General features: G+C 54.4%; 2 protein-coding genes across 12 annotated transcripts in view; one reads left to right on the forward strand and one right to left on the reverse strand.

The window, feature by feature from the left end:
• Nucleotides 1-2,112, forward strand: part of Ticrr (TOPBP1 interacting checkpoint and replication regulator) — a 40,807-nt gene extending 38,695 nt beyond the window's left edge. The window contains exon 22 of the mRNA XM_042278495.2: nt 624-2,112. Coding sequence (XP_042134429.2) covers nt 624-733 — 110 coding nt within the window. The 3' untranslated portion in view covers nt 734-2,112. The remainder of the gene's footprint in view (nt 1-623) is intronic.
• Nucleotides 2,075-21,222, reverse strand: Kif7 (kinesin family member 7). 11 transcript variants are annotated; one of them, XM_076545601.1, is made up of 19 exons: nt 21,088-21,221; nt 19,289-19,640; nt 16,996-17,196; nt 16,259-16,652; nt 15,595-16,117; nt 14,900-15,016; nt 14,129-14,347; nt 13,236-13,366; nt 12,707-12,822; nt 12,431-12,580; nt 10,141-10,343; nt 7,791-7,988; nt 7,451-7,576; nt 7,129-7,305; nt 6,031-6,246; nt 4,153-4,359; nt 3,365-3,563; nt 3,107-3,253; nt 2,075-2,855 (listed from the first exon to the last, which is right to left on the reverse strand). In XM_076545601.1, exons 2-19 carry the CDS (start codon nt 19,614-19,616, stop codon nt 2,488-2,490), a joined length of 4,020 nt encoding a protein of 1,339 aa, XP_076401716.1. In that variant the 5' UTR covers nt 19,617-19,640; nt 21,088-21,221; the 3' UTR covers nt 2,075-2,487. The 11 variants fall into 11 exon arrangements, with proteins under 11 accessions (XP_076401716.1, XP_006970086.3, XP_076401684.1 ...); XM_006970024.4 differs by having other exon boundaries at nt 12,431-12,583; XM_076545569.1 differs by having other exon boundaries at nt 7,099-7,305; nt 12,431-12,583.
• Between the last annotated feature and the right edge of the window lie 1,104 nt (nt 21,223-22,326).

Consider the following 22,326-nt stretch of genomic DNA (forward strand, 5'->3'; position numbering starts at 1 on the left):
GTGCAGACTGTGGGTGGGAAGGTGATTTTGACCGTGCAGTGTCCTGTGCCCTTCCCAGAGAGGCTTCATGGTAGAACTTGAGGCATCTGAAGAGAAACCTCTACAAAATCTTATCAAACTAATTCAGACGATGGGAGTGGTGTGCATGCCATGATGTTGCTGGTCTGTAGTCTTGGGCAGTGAATGGCCCGGGTAGCACAAGTGACAGTGATCGGGGTCAGCCACTTCCTCACAGCGGGTTCATGTCCACATTTCCTTTAGTTCACCACGAACAAGTTCTGTCGGCCTCTGCCATCAGGCCCTAGCTTTGCTCATCTTCTGGCCCTTACGTAAAAGCACAGGGTCTGGCTGCTCAGAACACTGGTTAGAAATATAAGCGGCGTGGGACTTGGGTGGCTCTCTTCTCACAAAACATTTCAGCCATGCAAAGTGACATAAACCCCTCTGATCCGACCTAAAAGAAAGCCTTGTGTGTGGACACACATTTGGGTACTTTGCATTTCCAGTGGCTTGTCGCTGTCTGCACATATCCCTTATAACAAGGGTAGGTGACACACCTGAGTCCACTCTTGTGAGACCCTCTGTGGTTAGAGCAGGCCTCACTGATCTCTGCTTTTCCCCAGATGAGGATATGGATGTGTTCCCCTCCACTACCGAAGAGTCTCCTTTCAGGCAAGCCTTCTCTCGGAAACGGCCCTTCAGAACCTACACGAGGAAGAAGCTTATTAGCTAGCCCTGGTAGAACACAGCTGGAGGACTCAGGAGGAACACTGCGAGCCTGGCCAGATCCCTTGCATTCCTGGGGCGGTACTCCAGAGCAGCTTTCTCTGGGTGTGGTAACAGTGCCGGGCTCATACCACCAATCCCAGCAATGTGCCCAGAACAGGAGTGGCCAGAACTTAACGGGACTGAGAAAGTTTACAAGTAAAGATGATGGCACCTGTGGACTTAACGAAGCTGGGGGCTTTGCAGGGTGTGGTACCTGCCTGTGTGTGGTACCTGCCTGTAGTCCAGCACTTGGGAGGTGAGGACAGAGGCCCAGAAGCTTCTGACTGCCTCATAGCAAGTGCAAGGACGGCCTGGGCTGTGTGAGACCCTCTCCAAACCAACAACAAAAACAATCACGAACCCTGAGCTTTCCCCAGTCATTGTTCAGCCTACCCCTGGGATGCCTCATGGTCTCCCAGCTCCTCTCATGGACTTCACCTGAGGCCAGGCCCTGGCCCTTTTAGGGAAAGATAGGGATCTGATGGGCAGCATGGTAGCTGGTACTATGACTCAAGCAAGGATACCATTCCAGTGTCTCCATACCATGACCTTGGTGAAAAGGAGACAAGAACCCTTGTCGGTTCTTGCCATAGGCTTGAGTTCCATGACACAAGCGGTACTTCATAAACTAAGACCTGTATGTGAAAGACTACAGCAAGAAGCGAGGAACAGTCAGGTCACCCTGGCTACTTAGCCGGGGAGTGATTGTGACCATGGTCCAGAGATCACTGCAGGGTCTGCCCTGAGAGCCGGCCACCTCATGGCAGTCTTAGCCTGGTAATGTGCTTGGCACCTGTGTCGACCTGTAATCAACTAAACCAACTCGCTGTGGAGTCTTGGCAGGAGCCTCATGTGCAGGGGGCTGATTTGGTGCTTTCTCAGTCTTCCCCAGAAGGTTCAACCCTGTTGTGGCCTCAGGACTCTTCCTATTGTTGGATTCCAAGTGGAAACTACCATTTCCCCTGTCAAAGGTGTGTTCACTTTGTGTGGTTGACATGAACAACTAAAAACGAAGACAAGGCGGCCCTGGAGTGCCTGCCTGGGTCGGTGTCAGTCCCACTGATGAGTAAAGTGGGACTTTATATCAAGTGGGCTCGGGCTCTCAGAGGTCGAAGTTCGTGGCTGTCTGTCTCTGACTGGGGGCCTGCGAGTGAGGCAACCAGGAAGTGGAGGGGAGGGGCAGGACTCCAGTACCCCCTTCAGGGGGCTCTCCAGTGACCTCCACTAGACCCCAACTCAGGCTCCACTGCCTCAGCTGAGGACCAGCTTTCAGGAGTCCTTGAGGACAGATTTAAGATGTGAACCATTATCAGATTATTCCTGTTTATTATTAAATGATATTTTAAAAAATCCTAAAACTGTTAACAACTTTCCTAGTCCCCCATCCGCATAAGACCGTTAAAGCCTAATCCTCTCGCCACTGACCATTTTGTGACAAGCCTCGGAGGAGCTCAGATTTGTCCCACAAATGAAAGGCGGCTGTCAGGTCCTACAGCTCACAGGAAGGGGGAGTGGGAGTTTGCACAAGGTCCTGGGTTCGATCCCCTGTACCACAGTGGGGAAAGGTCCAGTTCTTTTGGGCTGTGGCCCACATTTGCTGACTCCACTTAGTGTAAAGATGGATTGACAGTGTGAGGTAAGAGCTGTCCTTCACAGAAGCAAAGCAGGCAGCCTCTCCTCTCAGCAGGACTGGAATCCGAGGCAGGGCCTGACCAAGGCCTACAAGGGGTTTTTCCTGACATCGATCATCCATGGGCTGGTTCTCCGGGCTTCCCACCGGGGTTTAGGCAAGGGTCCAAAGTTCCAGGAGAGGCCCACTTCACCCACGGGTAGCACGCGCCCTACTGGGGGTTCAGTTGTTTCCCGGGCCCTCAGCTCCTCCGCGGAGCCCTGCTCACTGCACAAGCTTGAGCGTTTCCATGTCAGGGGTAGTGGGGCATGGACCAAGTCCCGGGTCTCATCCCAGGCACGGGGTGCCCCCTCCAGAAGGGAAGACTGCCAGGGAGCTTCAGGAGCTGCTGGGTGGACCCCATCTTCATTCCCAAGGCCTTGTCTGGTCTCTAGGCAGAGGCTTCTCCTCTCTCCACCTGTCAGGGAACAGCATCTTTGTCAGACATGGAGGGAGGCGCAGGTGACCCAAACCCAGTTTCCCCATGCCCCTGAACAAGCAACTTGAAAAGAGCCAACAGAAGCACACACGAGACATCTGGGTGGGGCAGAGGCCTGTGGGCCCAGGACCACAGCTCACGATCATCTTTGGCTTTGTAGCAGTTGGAGGTCAACGTGTTCCTCCCTGACTCCCCCATGGGGCACACTCAAACCGGGCACCAGTGTTTACCCCGGCTCTGGCTGGCCGGATTTCCTGCGCTGAGCTTCTGCTTCAGCTCCTGGTTTATCCACATGTGTCGGCCCAGTTCCTTCTCCAGAGCTTGAATCCGGGCCTCATACTGCCTCTTGCTGTCTGCTAAGCCCTCGCCAAGGTGGTCTGGTGTAGAAAGAGAATCAATTAGTACGGGGCTGTGGGCAGGGCACCGTGGGCTTGAGGCAGCCCAGGCCATGGGCAGAGCGCCAGGCAGCACCCCTCCCCAGCCCTCACCTCGACCCTGCTGGAGGAGCAGCTGCACATTCTGCTCATGCTCCTTCTGCTGCAGGGTCAGCTGGCGGTCCATCTCCAGGCGCTGCCGCTCCAGCGCCACCTCCAGCCAGTACACCAGCCGCTGCTGCTCCTCCAGCTGCATCTCCAGCTCCGAGAAGGCAATCTGTTGCTGGTGCTGCTCCTCTCGGAGTGTCACCACCTGTCCCAGGACCAGCCAGGCTCAGCCACCACACTTAGCCAGTTCGTAAACGCGGTCACAAGGAAATCAATCACCAGGCCTTTCCTGCCTCTTACACACTGTTCTAGATAGTCAACTCCCAACAATCAGAGCTGGCTTTCTAGGTGGAACTTACCACATGCCTTTCCCCACCACACAGTACTGAGCTGCTAGACTTGTAACTGCACCCAGACCCACATTTCTCAACCAAAGAATACTAAGGCATTTGGGGCTGGGCAATTCCTGGTGTGGGGCCTGTTTATATTGACGCATTTGGCAACATCCCTGGCCTCCCCCCCCCCCCCCCCAATGGCAACCAAAAATACCTCCAGACATATCCCTAGAGAGAAAAATCCATCAATCCCTCTTGAAATCCCATTAATACAGGCCAGGACCTTCAGACCAGAAGGGAGAGGAGCCTGAGTCTTAGCTTCACTAAGATAGCTTCAAAGAGACGAGAGCGGAGGTGACCCTGACCCTGTCCCCTCATCCGGGAGCAAGGGACAAACTTCTTGGAGTTGCCCACAACGAGCTAAAGGGAGCAGAGGCAAGGGTCTGTGTTGGTATCCACCTTGTCGAAATACTTGCACAGCAGGGCCCTGGTCTCCGAGGAGGAGAGGTAGCTGAGCTTGCCCATGAGATTCATCTCACACTGGGACAGCAGGGAGGCCGAGGCCCGCAGCACCCTCTGGCGGCAGGTGATAGCCTCATTCTTGTACTCAATGGCAGCGTCCAGGGCCTCGATGGCTTCGTCCAGCTGGAACAGTGTCCTCTCCTCCTGCAGGAACGGGTGCAGGCATGGAGGATGGGTATCAGACTTCCTGAACAGCAGAGTCCCGGGCAGGTACATAACAGCCAACACACAGACACAACTGGGCCTTCAGAGTCCCCTCGACCTGAGACTGTCTCCAACGTCCCGGAAGTGCCCCTCGCTGCAGCAGCAGCAGCAGCAGGGACACACTGCCTGACACCATGAAAGACACAATGCCTTGAGGCTGTGTTCTCAAGGGGATGAGCGCGGGGAGCTCCAGAAAGCTGAGCTGGAGCTGCCCAAGACCCCAGCCAGCCAGGGCTAAGCCTATGCAGTGCAGGCTTCTGCTGCGGGCCGCAGGAATATATCATAAGAACTCAGCTGGTTATGGCAAAGTCACTACCTGGAGGGATCAGGGAATTCCTCCAGAGGAAGCCAAATCCCAAGGAGTTTTTGGTGTTACTTGGCTTGTTATATATCAGCTGTATTCTGTTATGAAAATCATGTGTGCCTTCATAGCTTTCCCAATTGACTTTTCCCTAAGAAGAGCTAACAGTGTGGACTGATCACTCTCTGGACATACACATTCCAGGCATTTTGAGAACAGCCTCAGGAAAGGCTTTCTCTGGAATCAGATATCTCCCTTAGCCACTTTCAAGGACTACAGGAAACACCACCCAGGTGGACGCCCAACTGCCAAGGACTAACAATGATAACAGCCCACCTGAAAGTCTCCTGACTTAAATTCCACAAGGAGACACCACCCAGGGGGGCGCCCAACTTCCAAGGACTACAAGTGATAGCAGCCCACGTACAAGTCTCCTGACTTACAGTAAATTCACAAGAGGACGCCGCCTAGGCCAGGTGGACGTTAAGTAATAGCTTTACACAATTTAGCTCGGACCCTCCCTTTTATATACCGGGACTTCCAGGGCACTATGAGGAAAGAGAGAAGAGAATGGAAGAACGAGATGGGTAAGAACTTGAGAGGAACGAGCTGAGATGGGGAAGAACTAGATTGAAGAGCTAAAAGAGAGGACTAGAGGAACGAGATGGAAGATGAGGAAGAGCCAGATGGGGAAGAACAAGATGAGAAAGAGCCAGATGAGAGAGGAGACGGGAGAGAAGCTGATGGGAGAAAGAACTAGATAGATGAGAACCTAGAAGGGACAGAACTAGATGAAGGAATTAAGATAGAACCTAGAGGGGACAGTAGATAAATATAGAGAGAAATCAGGCAAGAAAGGAGCTAGACATGAGAACAGAACTGAAACTGTGTATAAAGGATGTTATGCCAGAGGAATAAAAGTGAATGGACCAAAGAACTCTGCGTGCGTAGACTGATTTACCGACCCTAAAGAATAGATTCTCTGCTGGTTGATAGAGTCTTCCGCGGACCCTGGGAGGGGACTATCGAGGGGCTGGACCCCCATAGTCCTCAATAGGCTTCTGCTGTTCAAAGGAAGAGCGCTTTGTATACAGCACAGCACAGGTGTCTAGCTCCGAAGTCCCTGGGGTCCCACACCCATCAAGGGGGCCCAAGGGACAATCTCACTCCACCTTGTGAGGCTTAACACCCACTAGGGCACTTGTGTGTTAGTACAGACAGGCAGGGCAGGGGGCAGAGGGTGGCAGAAGGACAGGTGGACAAGGGAGCGATGAGAGCTGAAGCATGGGGACAGAGCCGGGTGGCCATACCTCAGGTGACAGCAGGCTTCCTTGCCTCAGCTTGCTGTCGATCTCCAGGCGCTGCTTCAGCAGGGAGTCCTTCTCCTGGCGCAGGGTGTCTATCTCCCCTCGGATCTGCTGCTGGTTCTGAGCGCTGCCTTGCCGCAGCTGCCCGCTCTTCTCAGAGAGCTCCTTCTCCAGGTGTTCTAGGCGGCTGGACACGCGCACGATGTCCTCATTTAGGGCCTGATCAGAGAAGGAGCAGGCGCTGTCCTCACAGAGGACCCAGAAAGGGCCCAGCTGGCTCACTGGATGCTAAGGAGGATGTGGGTCCTTCCCTGGCCTGCCTGCAACCCAGATGTTTGCTCAGGGATCAGGGCCCCTTAAAGGACCAGAACATCTGTGGAGGAGATGGCCCAGAGGATTGTGCAAGCAGAGAACAGGCTCTAATGTCAAGAAGCTGGTTTGCGGGAGGCTATCAGTGAGGTGACTTGGCTGGAGAGGATGGGACTATGGGAAACTGGCCCTTCCTAGAGGCTCATGGAAGGAAGCAAGGGTGCCTGTGAGCAGGGATATTATAGATCACCTAATGACCTCTAGGCCTCTCAGATCTCTTGTGTTCCATGATGGGATGAGAGGAACCCTGGTCTGAGTGTCCACAACCCTTCAGGAATCTGGCTTTGACCCAAGCACCTGGACTAGAACAGTCCTGGGTCTGGGTGTGACATAGGCCCACTAAATTCTCTTGGCCACATTCCGATCCCATCTGACAGAAGAACAAGGTGGTTCAGCAGCTGGACTTTCTAGTCAAGAGGAGGTAACCCTGCCAGATGCAGATGGACCCACAGCCTCCCTCCCCCAAAGCTGGAATCTAATTGGCCATACCACTTCCTACACCTGTTCCTCATTTTGCCCGTGTGGGTCCCAAAGTGGTGTTCGCAAAATGTGAAATGGACTATGGGATGAGTACCAATGTCCCATAGGTACTCATTGTCCCATAGGCTACAGCCTAGAGGGCAAAGCTTCCTGGGTCTTACCTGGCAAGCACATCATCTGGAAGAACCTCCCCCAGCTACACCCTGCCCCGCAGGGCCTCACCTGGCCGGGCGTCCTGTGATGGGGGCTCACCTGGCTGGACCGCAGGCGCTTGCTCTCTAGCCCCGTCTTCTCCTGCATCAGGGCCTCCTTCTTGGCCAGGATGACCTCCCGCTTGTGGAGCTCTTGTCCTAACTCCTCCAACGCCCGCCGCTGCTGCAACACCTTCTCCATCTCCTGGTCCAGCCACTTCTTCTGCTCCTCAATCTTCTGAGGGACCGCGGGGGAAGGGGGGGCAGGGATCTCAGTACCCGCCTCGAGCTGGAGCCACTCCCCGAGGTCCCACAGCACGTCCCCCGTGGACCCGTCACCCAGCCGCCAATCTCACGGGGCCACGGGCTCAGCCCGGCCGCACCTGCTGCTGCTCCAGGCTGACCACGGAGCCATTGCTGCCGCTGCGCCTCTTCCTCTGGAAGGCTGCGATCTCTTCCGTCTTGATTTTCAGGATCTTCTGCTGCTGCAGCTGCTTCAGCTCCAATTCCTGGGGGAGGAAGTCGGGGTGGGGGAGGGGGACGCGGTGAGGAGAAGAACTGGTGGGCGGGGCCGTGGCATGTGCCCCTAGCCTCAAGGTTCCCAGAAGCTCAGAGAACAAACCACTCTCAGAGAACCTCCAGTGACCTGCTTCTAAGATCACGGGGCTGTGAGCCGCAGCGGGAACAAGGCAGACCCCCTCACCCGGCCTGCCAGAGCCTAACCATGACCTGATGCTGCCGCTTGGTCATCTCCGTCTCCAGGCGCCGCTTCTGCTCCGTCTCCTCCCGGAGCCGCCTCTGCAGCTGCCCCTGCTGGCGCCGCATGAGCTGCACGTTCCTCTCCAGCTCCTGGAGCCGCATCTCACTTTGAGCCGACAGTGACACCAGCCGCTCCGTGGCCTGCTTCTTCTCCTTCAGTACCTGGGACCCACACAGCAGCCACGGGGTTTATTAGGAGCCTGGCACGTGGCTTGGCACTGGCCAAGGGTGAGCAGGGCCAACAGGTGGGTGGACAGGACACAAGGGAAGGGGCAGAGGGAGATGGATGGTAGACTAAGGACAGTAGCTACGACAACTTTTACTGGTCTTTGGGTGAATTGCGCTAGGTGCTCTGTGCTAACAAACCCTATGAAAATGTCTGCCTACTGGGGGGGGGGGGACTGGTTCAATGAGTGGGTAAAAGTGCTTCCTGCCAAGCCCCAATGGCTGCCTTCAGCTTGATCCCTGAGACCTATATAGTAGAAGGAGAGAACCAACTCCCAAAAGGTGTCCTCTCATACACACACACACACACACACACACACACACACACACACACACACACACTAAGGAAAATGTAATGAAAAAGATTCTCAACCATTCCAGCAGATCATCTCTTGGTTGGCCTGGAACTGAGAAAAGGGGAAGGAGGGCAGACCGGCAGGTGGGGAGGCAGCTGAGATCGTCGGAAGGTGAAAGCTAGGCTGGACTGTAGATGTAACCGTCTTGTTGAATAAGAAACACAGAGCCAATGCAGAGATGAAAGCCCAAGAGGTCAGAGCTAAGAGCCTTACCTTCACTGCCGCTGCTGTCCTCCTCAGCAAAAGAGCTACTTTCTGTCTTTTTTATAGACTTTCTGTTCTGCCTTCTCATTGGTTGTAAACCCAACCATGTGACCTCCTCATCACTGCCCATCTGTACAGACCTCCAGGTCTTCTATGGTTGGTATTGAGATTAAAGGCGTGTGTCTCCATGCTGGCTGTATCCTTGAACACACAGAGATCCGCCTAGCTCTGCCTCCCAAGAGCTGGGATTAAAGGCGTGCGCCACGAACGCCCAGCTCTGCTATTAGCTCTGACCCCCAGGCAACTTTATTTATTAACATACAAATAAAGTCAAATGCAGGGCGGTGGTGGCGGACACCTTTAATCCCAGTACTTGGGAGGCAGAGCCAGGTGGATCTCTGTGTGTTCAAGGCCAGCCTGGGCTACCAAGTGAGTTCCAGGAAAGGCTCAAAGCTACACAGAGAAACCCTGTCTCAAAAAAAGAAAGAAAGAAAGAAAGAAAGAAAGGAAGGAAGGAAGGAAGGAAGGAAGGAAGGAAGGAAGGAAGGAAGGAAGGAAGAAAGAAAGAAAGAAAGAAAGAAAGAAAGAAAGAAAGAAAGAAAGAAAGAAAGAAAGAAAGAAAGAAAGAAAATCACATTTCAGTACAAATAAAATATCACCATATTGGACAGGGCGACAGGCTGAACTGTCTTCCCGCACACTCTGATGTGACTGCACTCAGAGATGGAGCGCCCTTTAAAGAAGCCACTAAGTGTAGGCCTGAGGGCGACCCTAACCTGGTACACAGGCATCCTATAAAAGAGGGAAGGACAGAAGTCAGGCGCATAGGAAAGGCAGACACACATACACAGAGAACACAGCCATCCACAAGCCTCAGGAGGCCTCGCGGAAAGCCAGACCCATGGAAACCTTGACCTTGGCCGTCATCCCCCACTGTGAGGGGCTGCAGCCCTGCTTTGCCCCGCCCCCCTGTGGAACCCTGCTCTAGCAGCGCTGGCAAAGTAATGTGGACTGTGTGACCTGCTGGGGGAGGGGAGGTGTGGAAGATGGCCACACCCAGGCACACAACAGTCACCTGGAGAAGGCTAAGCCAGGCCTCGGGGACAGTGCTCAGTCTGGGCACTTTCCTACTATACTCAAGGCCTTAGGTTTCATTCCCAGAACAAAAAAGCAAGCAAGCTAAATTAATGAGGGGTCAAATGGACCCACACACTGATAAACAGGAAAGAAGGTGGGACGGAAGTCGGCGAAGGGCAGGCTGGGGCGGTGGGTGCATGCATGGAGGAAGGTGCTGTGGGCTGGAGGAGATGTCTTTAGACATCGCCCTTCCTTGGTCGGCAGGCAGCATCCACCTCTCCATTCCTGTTGTGCTGAAAGCTAAGCTGATCCCAGCTTACCTAGGACACCAGCCTAGAGGCCAGGAGGAGTGACTGCCACCAGCCAGGGCTGAACGGGAGGATCTGAGGACACACAGATGCCAGGCCCGCAATCCTGTTCCCAGAGACCCCAGCTAGGGAACCGGCACTGACCTGCACCTGGCTTTGGGCTGCAGCCACTCTCTTGCGGAACTCCTGAAGCCTGGACCGCTCGCTGGCATCCTGGGGTTCCCTGCCCTCCAGCTCACGAAGCTGCCGCTGCCCTTCGGACAACTCTGCCCGCACCCGCTCGGCCTCCTGCTCCAGCTCCCGGATGCGCTGGCTGTGCTGGCGGTTCAGGGCCTGGGCCGCCTTCCCTGGAAGACGGTGGGTCCACAATGGCCCAGGCAGACCCCTCCCCAGAATGTTGTTTTCCAGGCTGGGACACTACATGGGTTTCTTCAAGCCCTCATACCATCATCTTTCCTTGAATCCACTCACTCATTCACCCCCTTTCCTCACCCTGCTTCTAGTCCTGGCTGGCCAGAACTCATGATGTAGACCAGGCTGGCCTTGAACTCTGTTCTGCCTGCTTCGGCCTCCTGAGTGCTGGGATCAAATACGTGCACTACCACCCCCAGCCCCCCCCACTCACTTTTTAAATGAGTTTTGCCCACAGGAGCAACTCCAATTAGCAAGTTTTAGCTTTACCAAACACATGACAAAAATCAATATATACCCTGAAGCTGCGTATATTTCCAACTTCAATCTGCAAGAAATATGAACAGCAGAGGGAAAATTCAAACGCCACTGAAGGAAGTGAACAGTCTGGCAGGATGACTTCAGAGCTGAGTGCAGAGAGACCTCAGAAGCCTAGGATGCCAACTGAGCATGTGCAGGGCCCATGCATGGGAGGCTGACTCAAGCCAATGAGGCTAAACAACGCCGGTGGGTCACTTCGGGACAGGGCCTCCGCTCTGGGTACTAAGAATCGGAGTTTCAACCCCGGCACGGCACAAAACTGAACAAGCCAGGGTGTGCCTGTCATCCCAGCACTTAGGAAGTGGAGACAGCGTCAAGAGTTCGATGACTGAGTTAGCTACACAGCACCTTTAAGGCCAGCCTGGGTTACATGAAACCATCTCAAAAACAAACGAACCAGAAACCAAGAAACAAAATCAAGAAAAGACAAGACAAGGGCATGGCATGGTGGTTAGGCAGGAAAAGGTCCAAGTTTTTTGTTCTTTTTGTTTTTTGGTTGTTTTTTTTTTTTTTTTTTTTTTTTTGGAGAGGTCATTAGAAGTAGAAAAGTAAAAGGATATAGTAGCTAGGATTTGCTTCAAAATATATCTAGCAAAGAAATGGGCACAGAGATCAAGGTGGGCACGTTCAGTGACTGCTAATTCTGGATAAAGACCTCATACTGTTCTTTCTTCTTAACCATCTATCCGAAAGTTTGAAGAATGAAGTTATAATAAATTCACAACTATTAAGGACATTCGAAGCCGGGCGGTGGTGGCACACACCTTTAATAAAGGTGTCTATCACCAAGCCTAATACCCTAAGTTTGCTCCCTGGACCACGTGGTAGAAGGAGAGAACTGACTCCTCTAAGTTATCCTCTGACCTCCACAGGTGCACTGTGGCACATGCACACACACACACACACACACACACACACACACACACACACACGGGGGGGATAAATAAAAATGTATTTTAAAAAAATTTTTTTTGAAAAACTATCAAATGGTGCCACGTAGAACTGTGCCCCCAGTTCCTCAACTCATCACCAGTATCAGATGAGCACAGTCTGGGAATGGGGGTCCTCATTTACACTGTGTGCCTAGGACTGAGAGTTACTGGTCCCATCACCTGCAACATAGCAAGTAAGTATATAAGAAGCTCTGTTGTGGGAATTCGCTCCGCCAATGACCTTGGGGTATCTAGCCCGATAGAGGAGTGTTTTTTTCTGGGAACGTGACTGCTTAAAACGGGTGTGTGTGTGTGTGTGTGTGTGTGTGTGTCTTGGGGCTGTCAGAGACTGAACAGCTGGTTCCGTTCACCCCCGGGGCAGAGGACGACGGCTGTTTACTTTGTTACGTATCCGTGAGTGTATTTCTCCCCATTTTATATCTTAATAAATCCTTGATGACCTTTAACAGACTCTCGTGGGTTCTCTTAACAGCGCTCTGTTTACTGAGGGCTATTCAAAGCAGGCCACCAGGAGGAACTCATCTCACCTTCACAGCCATCCTATGCAACAGCTACAAGCATTATTCCCTTCAGACAAGAGAAAACCGAAGGGGTTGTTACACCTGCTGAAGGCCACGCAGCTAGAAGAGGCCTGTGCTGCTAAGCGGGGCAGTGCCGAACCCTCTCCAAAGCAGCACAGGAAGAATGCTGAGCGAGCAGGAGACCTTGCCGAGGAGGAGGAGCCCACCCCAACGCCACCCACCACTCACCTGTGCGGACCAGCTCACCGATGAGCTCCTCCTTCATCCGGATGTTGATGGCCAGTTCCCGGATCTTCTGCTGGGCCTGGGCCAGTCGCCACTCAGAGGCCATGGCAGCTGGGTTCTGGCGGGTCTGAACTGGGACCTTGCTGCCACCAGCTGCTAGGACACGCAGACTGTTAGGGTCAGCACCCTGACTGAGAGTGGAGGAGGCGGAGGAGAGGAGGGGCTCCCTGGGAGAGGAGGGAAACCATGAGGACTCTCTCTGCCCTCCACCCACCTTACCTTGTGGTGCTGGGATGGAAGCAGTTGACTCTTCTGGGCAGACCTCTGGACCCTTCCTGTCAGCTGGGCTCTCCGGACGGACCCCGGCCCTCTGGCTCCAGTTGCTAATCCCATTTCTGGAAGACAGAAGCAGGAGTCAGAACCCTCTCCCGCCCCCTGACCCAGCCTAGCTACCTCTTACGTCTGGGGGGAAGAGAGGCCTCTGGACCCTCCAACCCTCAGGATCAGGATGGGGCAGAAGTCAGAAGCCAGGGCAGAGCTTAGAAGATGTCAAGAGGCTGCGGGTACCAGGGATCACCTAGGAAACTGAGCAGCAGGAGGCCGGGGCACTTCTTATCACACGCACCCCAGTGAAACCTTCCCAATTGGAGCTCACAGTCCTCCAAGGGCTGGTGAGCATGAGACAGGCAAGCGCCTTCTGACCCGTGAGGAGCCTTCACGCTACTGCTAGGAGAATGACCGGAAGTCTCCTACATCCTAAAGTAGCCCTGAGCTGATCCTGTGAGTCTCCACACTGGGTCTCCCTCACCTGCGAAGGTTTAAGGTCCGCCTGGGTGGCTCCTCTTCCTCCTCCTCCTCCTCTGAGGTAGCAGAAGAGCCACTTCCCAGCTTGTCCACTTGGGCCAGCGCCTTTGTCTTGACCTCCCCGCCATGAGTCACCTGCTAGGCGAGCATTAGGGTGGGGCTCGGGATGAGAATATCCGCAGGGCATCCTCCGAGCCACTTCCCTCCCGAGGCTGTTGCTGGGGTGTGCCCTGCCACGCACACCCTCCCCTCCTCAACTTCCTCTACCCCATCTCCACCCTCAGGATCTGCCAAGGGACACGCTGGCAGGTATTCTCACCCTCAAGGAAGGGTGTGATCCCCTGGCATCTGGCTCTCCGGGGGTGGCAACCTGCCCTTTCCAGCAGGCAGCCCATGAGAACCTAAGTCCTTTCTCACCACGGACACCCTGCCAGAAGGATGGGTCCATGGCACGCTCCCACCCAAGCCGAGCCCTCCGCAACTGCTGAGATGACCTGGAGTTCTGAAGCAGCACTGGACTGAACTTTGTCCGAATGACCCCAAGCTGCAGAACCTACAGGCAGGGGACCAAGCCTTGGGGGAGACAGAGCAGAGCCTGTGGGAGAGTAAGCCTTACAGAGAGTCTCCCACAAACAGTATGTTAAGAGCTCCATCCTCAGGTGTACAGGGGTGCCACCTTGTCATCGCCAATATCCTCACTCCAAGCAATCTCCAGCCGTCTCAAGATGCTCACTGGCCCTGGTCACTTCTAGGCGGCCCCACAGTCTCTCATATTCTGGCCCTCTCTCTAGGGACACTCGAATTGTACAACTCGCAGCTGGCCCCATGGAGGTATGAACAAGGGACACATGTCCCGGTGTGGCCCTGGCCCGGCTCCAAGCCTTGCCACCTCCTCACCTGCTCAGAGCTCACTTCTTCTGCAGGAAGACAAGTGGGGGGCACCATGCCCAGCATGCTAGTGTGGACACCCCCCAGGGGGGCTGTGTGAGGTCGAGGCACAAAGGACCCAGGAGGCAAGCCCTGCAGGAACCCCGGTGCGCCCCAGCCAGGCCGTGCCAGCTCTAGCCGGAGGCGAAGTTCCACCATCTCTTCCTGCTGCTCTCTCAGGCGGTCACTCTGCAAGACACAGTCCAGGCACTGCTGGGGACGTGGATGCCAAGGGATGTTTGCTGACCAGCCTAAGTACGAGAAACTGAAAAACTAATCAGAGCATCTCACCTTCTAGGATGAAACTCAGAAGTCTGAGTACCACTGACCCTATCTGGATCTGGCTCAAGCTCTCTTCCTATCCCGTCCAATGCGCGTCACGGTCCCACCACACCTGCATACCACCTCCCACCCCTGACACCAGAGAGCCCAGCATGATGCTGACCTGATCAGCAGACTCCCAGGTAGCAGCATCCTGTTGCCCTCAGGCGGCAGCTCCCATCTGGCACGCAAGGCCGAGGTGCCAGGCTTGGCTGTCCGTGCACTGACTCCCTTCCCTGTTCTGTCCCTCACTTCCATGCTCCTGTTCATCCTCGGCACCCCACATCTCTTCACATCCCTTCACCAGCCACAACCCTCGCCCCGGTTGGTTCTCCATTCAAACACACTCTCTTCCATTCTGGGAAACTCTCCCTCCCTCCTCCACAAAGCCGTCCTGATCTGCAGAAGGGGCCGTCCTACCTGCAGTTTGTACTGCTCCATGGCATCCTCCAAAGCTGCCAGGAAGTCTCGATTCTCCTCCTCCAGCCGCGCCACCTGGCTCTGCAAGCTCAGTAGCTGCTGGGCCCCCTCATCTCCCTACGGGGCAAGCGAAAAAGCTTTAGGGGTGAGGTCTGGCAAGGCGCTGGGACACTCCACCTCTTTCTCTGCCCTTCCTCCACCTCACTCAGACCTACTCCCCACTTCGTTCCAAGATCTACCTTGCAATGAATGGGTGCTCCTGGCCCCGTCCAGCCTTAGGCTCTTTCTGCAAGCCATCTGGGCCATCTCCCGCCATTATTAATAACGCTTTAAGTTTTACTTATTATTAATAGTACTTTGGTTTTGAGTTAGGGTATTGCTATGTAGCCCAGGCTAGCCTGGAACTCATGATCATCGCGTTTCCTCCTTCACGGGGTTGGAATTAGAGATGTGGTCACTATTCCCACAGATCACGTTTTTATTAATGCTGTATTAAGAACGCCTCGGTCTTTACCTGTGTGCTTAGCACCTACTACACCTTCCGTTCTTATAATATCCTTATTTAACAGATCCAGAGGCTAAACGACGTTAAGGAAGTGACTTTAGTCATCAGAAGCGACAAGGAAGCCCGAATATACTTTCAACAAGCACTGCTTGGCTAAGACCCTCTCCGCTCGATCCCATCCCTGAGCCACCTTTCTTCCGCTGTTTCCCTGCGCGGTCTGGTCTTCGGCCGGAGCGCTCTCGATGCCGCTGTCAGGCCCGGAGGCGGAGCTCAGGGCGCTGCGCTCGCCCTCCACGGCGCACAGCCAGTCCCGCACCTTGCGGGCAGCAGCGCCGGGCAGCCCGGGCTCTGCCTGCAGTTCTCGCAGGAGGCTGTAGGCGGCGCTGGTGCGGGCCCGGCAGCGCGCGCACTCGGCGGCGCCCAGGCCGGCGGCCGCCACGGTGGAGCCCACGGCGGGGCCGGGCACGCGCCGGCCACGGTGGATGATGCGCGTCTCCGAGCGGTGTCGCGGAGGCCCGCGCGCGCCCGCCGCCTGCTCTTCCGGGGCGCGCTCGGCCTCGGGCCGCCAGTTGACTGTGGCGCGGTTGCGGATGTTCTGGGCGCGGCTGGCGTAGTTGAGGGTGTTGAGGGTTTCATCGAAGTCGGAGGAGGAGGGGCTGACGCAGGCGATCATCACCGTCTTGGCATTCCCTCCCAGGGAGTCTTTGAGGATCCTGCGGGCGAGAGGACGATGAGCGTCGGGGCGCCTTAGCTCTTGTGCAGACTGACCTGGGACCGCGGGGCCAGGTGACAAAGCCAGCCTTCCTGGAGGGCTCCATGACCCCAATCGCGCCCAGAGAGATGGGCCAGCTCACCGGGTGATCTTGGAGTCGCGGTAGGGGATGTGGCTGCCGCGGCGCTGAGGGTCCCCCAGAGCGCTAATGACATTGCCCAGCGCCAGCAGGGTGCTGTTAATCTGGATGCTCTCCTTGAGCCGTTCGCCCGTGCTGCCGGTCTTGAGAACCCTCTCGGAGCCTGCCAGGTCCACGAAGTGGAATTTGGAGACCAGCAGGTGGCCGGCGGCGGGTCGGGGCAAGCGGCTGGGAGCCCGGCCCCGCTGCTCTAGGGTCACAGTGAAGACGGTGTGTGAGCGGCTGGAGAACCGGTTGAAGTGCGTGGCGCCTGTGTGCCGCGCAGCGTTGCCCATCTCCAGGAGGCTCAGCACCTCATCCAGGCCTTCCACGTCCACTTCTTTCACCCCACACAGCACTGTGGACATAGAAGACTGTGAGCGGCTCCCCGACAGCCAGCCGGAAGACAAGCACAACAGTCCAGGATTCCTACCTGTTCTTCCTCAACCAGAAGCACCCACTCGTGCCCAGGGTCCCAGCTTTCCCACACTTAACCTTAATGCTTCTCACTCTGGATACAGAAGCATATATTCAGCTCACTGGAGACAGGAAACAAAACCATCCAGGGATCCCCGGATGGTTTTTCCCTTGATGGGATGTCTCTCCACACGGGTAAGCCACCCCGACTCTCAGAGTAGCCTGAGGCTTTCCTTGCTACAGGCCTCACTCCCAGGCATTACAGGATTCCCAGGACTCCTCACCAACATTTCCCCGATCATCTTCCCGAAGCTGGATGTCCCGGCTGGCAGTGCCCACTTCTAGCAGGTCCCGGAACTCTTCCTTGTACACTTCCAGGTAGGACACGTGCACCAGGCAGTCCAGCAGGTCGTTCTCATCGATGAGCTTGAAGGTCTCAGCCATGGCCCTTGGGATGATGCCCTGTTCATCTTCATGCAGGGAGGCTAGGGAGACAGCACAGCGTCTCCTGCTGCCATGTCCCAGCTAAACCTGGCCCGAGTACCCCACGCCCCACCGTCCGCTTGAGAAGGGGGCTGTGGCATGGAGAAGACAGTAACAGAGGCCAAGGAGAGGCAGCCTCCGCTAGGCAGTGCTCCAGGGTGGTAGAGCATCATGAGGAATTCAAGCAACCTCTCACGGTCTCATCAACCACCTTCCTGATGCACCCCCTTTACTACATTTCCATAATCAGATACCCTGGGCTTGATTACTCCCTGGGACAGGTAAGTCACTACCATGGCCCACGCACAGCTAATTAAAGAACCTCTGAATTTGCTTCAGGGAAGTATAGTGTTCATCCTAAGATACCATAGGAAGTGTGCTTAAATATATTCACAGCAGAATGCCAGGAAGTTACTAAATAAAAAGGAGATCGAAAGACCAGGGGTGCAGCTTAGTGGTAGAGCACTTGCCTAACATGTGAGACCCTGAGTTCAATATACAGCAACACAAACACACAGGACTGAAGAATAATTAATGATCAATGTTCACCATCATACATACATATCATACATATGGTCTTTATCACTATCCCCAATTCAAAGCAGATGGCTCCACATATTAGGTCAGGAACTAAAATAATACTTTATGGCCAGAAAATTCAGATGCTGCCAGGTGTAGTACTGCATAAGCCATGAACATTTATCATTATATATTCTTCATTTGTGTGGGGGGCCTATGTGTAAGTGGTGTTGAGGATCAAACTCATGACCTCAAGTATGAGGTCTACCATACTTGAGTAGCTCTACCAGTGAGGAACACACAACTTCAGCCCTATGGCATATTATAAAGAAAATAAAACAGGATAGAAAAGAGTAAGTATAAATAACGTCACGTTTAGCTGAGCATTGTGGTACACGCCTTTGATCCCAACACTTAGAAGGAAGAGGCAGGTGGATCCCTGAGTTCAAGGCCAGCCTGGTCTACAGAGTGAGTTCCAGGACAGCCAGGACTACACAGAGAAACCCCATATTGAAAGACAAAAACAAAACAAAAAGATTTCATGTTTAAAGTATAATCATTTTCACAGAGAAGCTAGAATGCTCTGATTATCAAACATGCTATTTTTTGCATGTATTTTTCTGCATTTTCTTAAATTTCTATAATAAATGGCTACACCTTTGTAATTGCTATGGTCTACTTATGTCTCCCCAAAACTCATGTGTTGAAATCCTCCCCGACTATGATAATATTAGGAAACAGGGTGACTAACTCATGAGTTGGAGCCCTCATGAATTAAATGAGTGTGTATAAAAAAAAAAAGTATGTGGCGCTGAGAGGTTGCTGAAGGCCATTGACTGCTTTTTCAGAAGACCAGGGTTTGATTTCCAGCACCCACATAGTGGCTCACAACACCTGTTATTCTAGTTCCAGGGGACCTGATACCCTGTTCTGGCCTCTGAAGACACCAAGCATATGTGTAGTACACATACATACATACAGGCAAAACACTCATGCACATAAAAAGAAATCTTAAAAAAAACAAAGGCTTGAGCCAGGTATGGAGTACATGTCTATAATTTCCTAGCACTTGAGAAACTGAGGCAAGAAAGTCTGAGGTCCACCTAGACTATGCAGTAAATTCCAGACCAGCCTCAGACACATCAAGAGCCTGCCACAAGACAACAGAAAACAGTTCATGTTACTTAAAAGGAGGCAATTCCTTCCATTGGGATTGGCCCAAAGAGTCTTCCCCAGATGCAGAGGCTCCAATCTAACTGCTCCAACTGGAACACAGATTCCTAGCCCTTGGCAGCATCCTGAGACAGGCCAACTTGCCTTGGCCTTCCTCTGCTAAGATTCCCAAACCCATCTTGTCTCTTCTTGAGAAAGCCACAACTGCACCCCCTCCACACACACCCTTCCTGCCTTTCCCAGCTGGCTGCTGACATGGCTGGACCCACTATGGAGTGCAGATCTGAAATCTGCACTCCCTCCTCAGCACCTCATCTTCGGGTGGTGGGTGGGGCAGGCGCAGAAATTCAGGAAAACCTTGAGGCCCCTCAAAGTGGCAGGGACACAATACGGGTCACTCACCCACGCTGGCCTCCCCCATGGTGTACGTCTTCCCGGAGCCTGTCTGACCATAGGCAAAGACCGTGGCATTGAAGCCCTCGAAGAAAGCTTCAAGAAGGGGCTGGACGCAAGTCTGGTACACGGCCTCCTGTCCGGTGTCCTCTCCCAGTACCACATGGAAGCCAAAGTGGCGGTCACGCCCCAGGGTGACTCGACCGCGCTCCGGCTCCACCTGCAGGCAACTCTGATGGCCATGGAGCAGCTCTTTGGGCAGCAGAGGGCGGACGCGAAGGGCCACCCTCACTGGCGCTTCCTCAGCTCCCGACAGCCTCTGGGCCTCCAGTCCCATGTTGAAGGAGGTCAGCTCTTGGATCTGCAGAGAAAGGGAAAGGCCCTTGCCATCGGGACCAGACCACACGGCCATAGACCTTGGGTAGACTCGGGGAGGGGTATTCAGAGTTGAGAGCATCTGCCCAGCCTGGTACCCAACTGCCACACAAACCCTGATACCATCTCACACAATAACTTCTCTCGACATCCTCCACTGGCGAAAAAAAAGTCCCCACCACTTCATACCGGGGGGATTAGTGTTCCAGTGCGGGCCCCTTTTTAGTGCTGACCCCTTCCCCTGTGACCGTATCTAGAACCACACGCACAGGGCATCACACCAGGGAACTCTTTCAACCCAGTAGGCCTCACACAGTCTCTGCCGTTGCCCATCACTGAAACTGCGTGACGCCTGCCCATTTCTTCAAAGAAGCCAGCAGATCCATCTAGATCAAGTTCCCATCGCTAAGTTCTGCCAATCCCATCTCCTAAAGATCTCTCAAGACTACCTGCTACTCCTCATCCTGTCGCCAAAGCCAGTCTTGCTACCGACATCCCGAAGGGATGACTTTTGTCAGCCTTGATTCACAGTCTCCCAGCCCTCTCCAACCCCACCGCCTGGGGCATCTTTCAAAGATGTGTTAGGACAATCTGCTTTTTATACACCCCCCAAGAACAACAACAACAATAAAGGCAGCTTAGGACAGACACCCCACTGTTCCCATCTCCTGGACACCATGCCTTTCCTCACCTCTCAGGCCAGCAACCTCCGTGCTACCAAAGCATCTTCATCCACCCACGCTTGGGCTGGGCCCACCTTCCGCCCGCGGCCAGGGAAACTGCTCTGCTCCGTGCCCACCACCACCATAGACAGCTCTTTGTGCTGCCCACATCAGGCGGTGACCACGCAGATGCAACTGCCAGATTCACCTTCCAGATGGAAAGCAAGAACCCTCTTTGTCTGTTTCGAACCCTATCGCCAGTGCCCAGCACACGGTACAACACTACTCAGTAATCCGTGATGACCCTCCGATCTCCATCCCCCTTCCTCATCACATTCCTCGGTCCCCGGTACCCCACACTGCACGTCTTTGGTTTGGTATTTACTGTGTAGCCTCTCTACATGTGTAACCGGGTCCAGGTTAGGTGCCGGGACCTGGGTACACAGAGGCAACACCGTCTGGCGGCACTCCAAACCCCAGGTGGACTCTGGAGCTTTGTGTAGCCCTGGTTTCTCCATCCCCACAATCAACGCCCCGAGCCTCAAAGGCGTGCTGACAACTCCACCCGCGCGATCGGCCACTGGGAACAGGCCCTCCCGGAAAGTTTGCAAAAGTGATGGCAAACGCGGACCCTCGCAGGCTGCTCCTTCTGGCCAGGCCCGCCCAGTGAGGAGCCTCCGGGCAAGCCGGGGAGCACGGCTAGGGGGCTGCCCAGGAGCCTCCCCGGTGCGCCCCCGCCTCGCCCTCCACCCACTCCTGACCCACACCCACCTGCCAGGGTGCGAGCGCAGTCCCGGGACCTGCAGTCGAGCTCGGCGCCCCGGCGCGGCGCGTTCCGATGCCGTCATCGGGACCCCCGCCCCCCAAACATCCCTCCCTTCACCCGCAACTCCGCCTGCCCCGGCGCTCGGGGGCGGAGGCGCTTGCTGGGCGCCTCCAAGTCGGCCCGCAGACGGGGCGGGGCGGGCCCTCCGCTGGGGGAGGGGCGGGCCTAGGCCGGAGTGGGCGGGCCTGGGGGGGGGGGGGAGCAGCCAGCGGCTGAAGTCTCCGAAATCCACAGCTACACTCAGAGACCCACTTCTTCCTTTCTGCTCCCAGCGTCAAACCATCCTCCGCATTCAAAACAAAACAAAACAACAACAGCAAAAGCCACCCCCCTTCCTTCAATTTTAAAACTAACTGTCACATTATAGGATTTTTGAGACAAAAATGCATTTTACAGTCAAGGGACACTTTGTCATCGAGAGAGGTGATACAGGTGTGGCCCTCTCGGTGACCTCAGAGGGCTCATTCCCACCGGAAACACCATGCGCTGTTGAATTTTTAATCCGAATCTGGAATCCAAACCGGGATGGGGGGCACATGCCCTGTAATCCCAGCACTCTGCGGGATTCCTAGGGCAGGGGGACAATGAGGAGTTCAATGCCAGCCTGGGGTACAGAGTGAGACTCTGTCTCAAACAAACACAAAAATAAAAGATCTGGACACCGGACTTGGGAAGCAACAGGGCATTTGCGTAGCATGAGAGAGGCCTGGGTTTCCATCCCAAGGACCACAAACCAACCACCACCACCATCTCAGAGTACATATTTATCACTTTAAACAAAACTAAAGAAAACTCTAATATAGCAGCAAATTTTAATGCAGTATGTACACAGAAGATTGCCTGATATAGACAGGCAGCGTAATTAAAGGCTTCAGAAATTGCCAGCCCTCCCAGATCTACATGAGAAAACCCTCAGCCTCAAAACAGCAGAAACACAGCCTGAAACGACAAGAACAATAAGACCAGGTGGTGTCTCGGTGAGGGAGATAAAGCAGTTGGGAAATGCAGACGCAATGTAGGGTGTTCTCTCAATGCCATAGAGTTGAGCTGTCAGTCACAGATCTATCCCAACGCAGTTGGAGAACTGAGCAGAAATAGCCCCAAATGCATAGCAGCCTGCCACAGAGACAGCCAAAGAGATTCGTTCAGACTCTGAATGTGAAGAAGCCAGATGCTAAACATGC

This window comes from Peromyscus maniculatus, chromosome 1 (genome assembly GCF_049852395.1).
Source record: "Peromyscus maniculatus bairdii isolate BWxNUB_F1_BW_parent chromosome 1, HU_Pman_BW_mat_3.1, whole genome shotgun sequence".
Lineage (NCBI taxonomy): Eukaryota > Metazoa > Chordata > Mammalia > Rodentia > Cricetidae > Peromyscus > Peromyscus maniculatus.

Excerpts from the sequence above, each read along its gene's own strand:
- Kif7 (XM_076545559.1), bottom strand. The coding sequence starts at position 19,616 with ATGGGACTGGAGGCCCAGAGGCTGTCGGGAGCTGAGGAAGCGCCAGTG. Across the intron at positions 16,118-16,258 it reads CGCGACTCCAAGATCACCCG|GATCCTCAAAGACTCCCTGG; the intron begins GTGAGCTGGCCC and ends TCTCGCCCGCAG. Across the intron at positions 12,584-12,706 it reads TTCCATCCCAGCACCACAAG|CAGCTGGTGGCAGCAAGGTC; the intron begins GTAAGGTGGGTG and ends TGCGTGTCCTAG.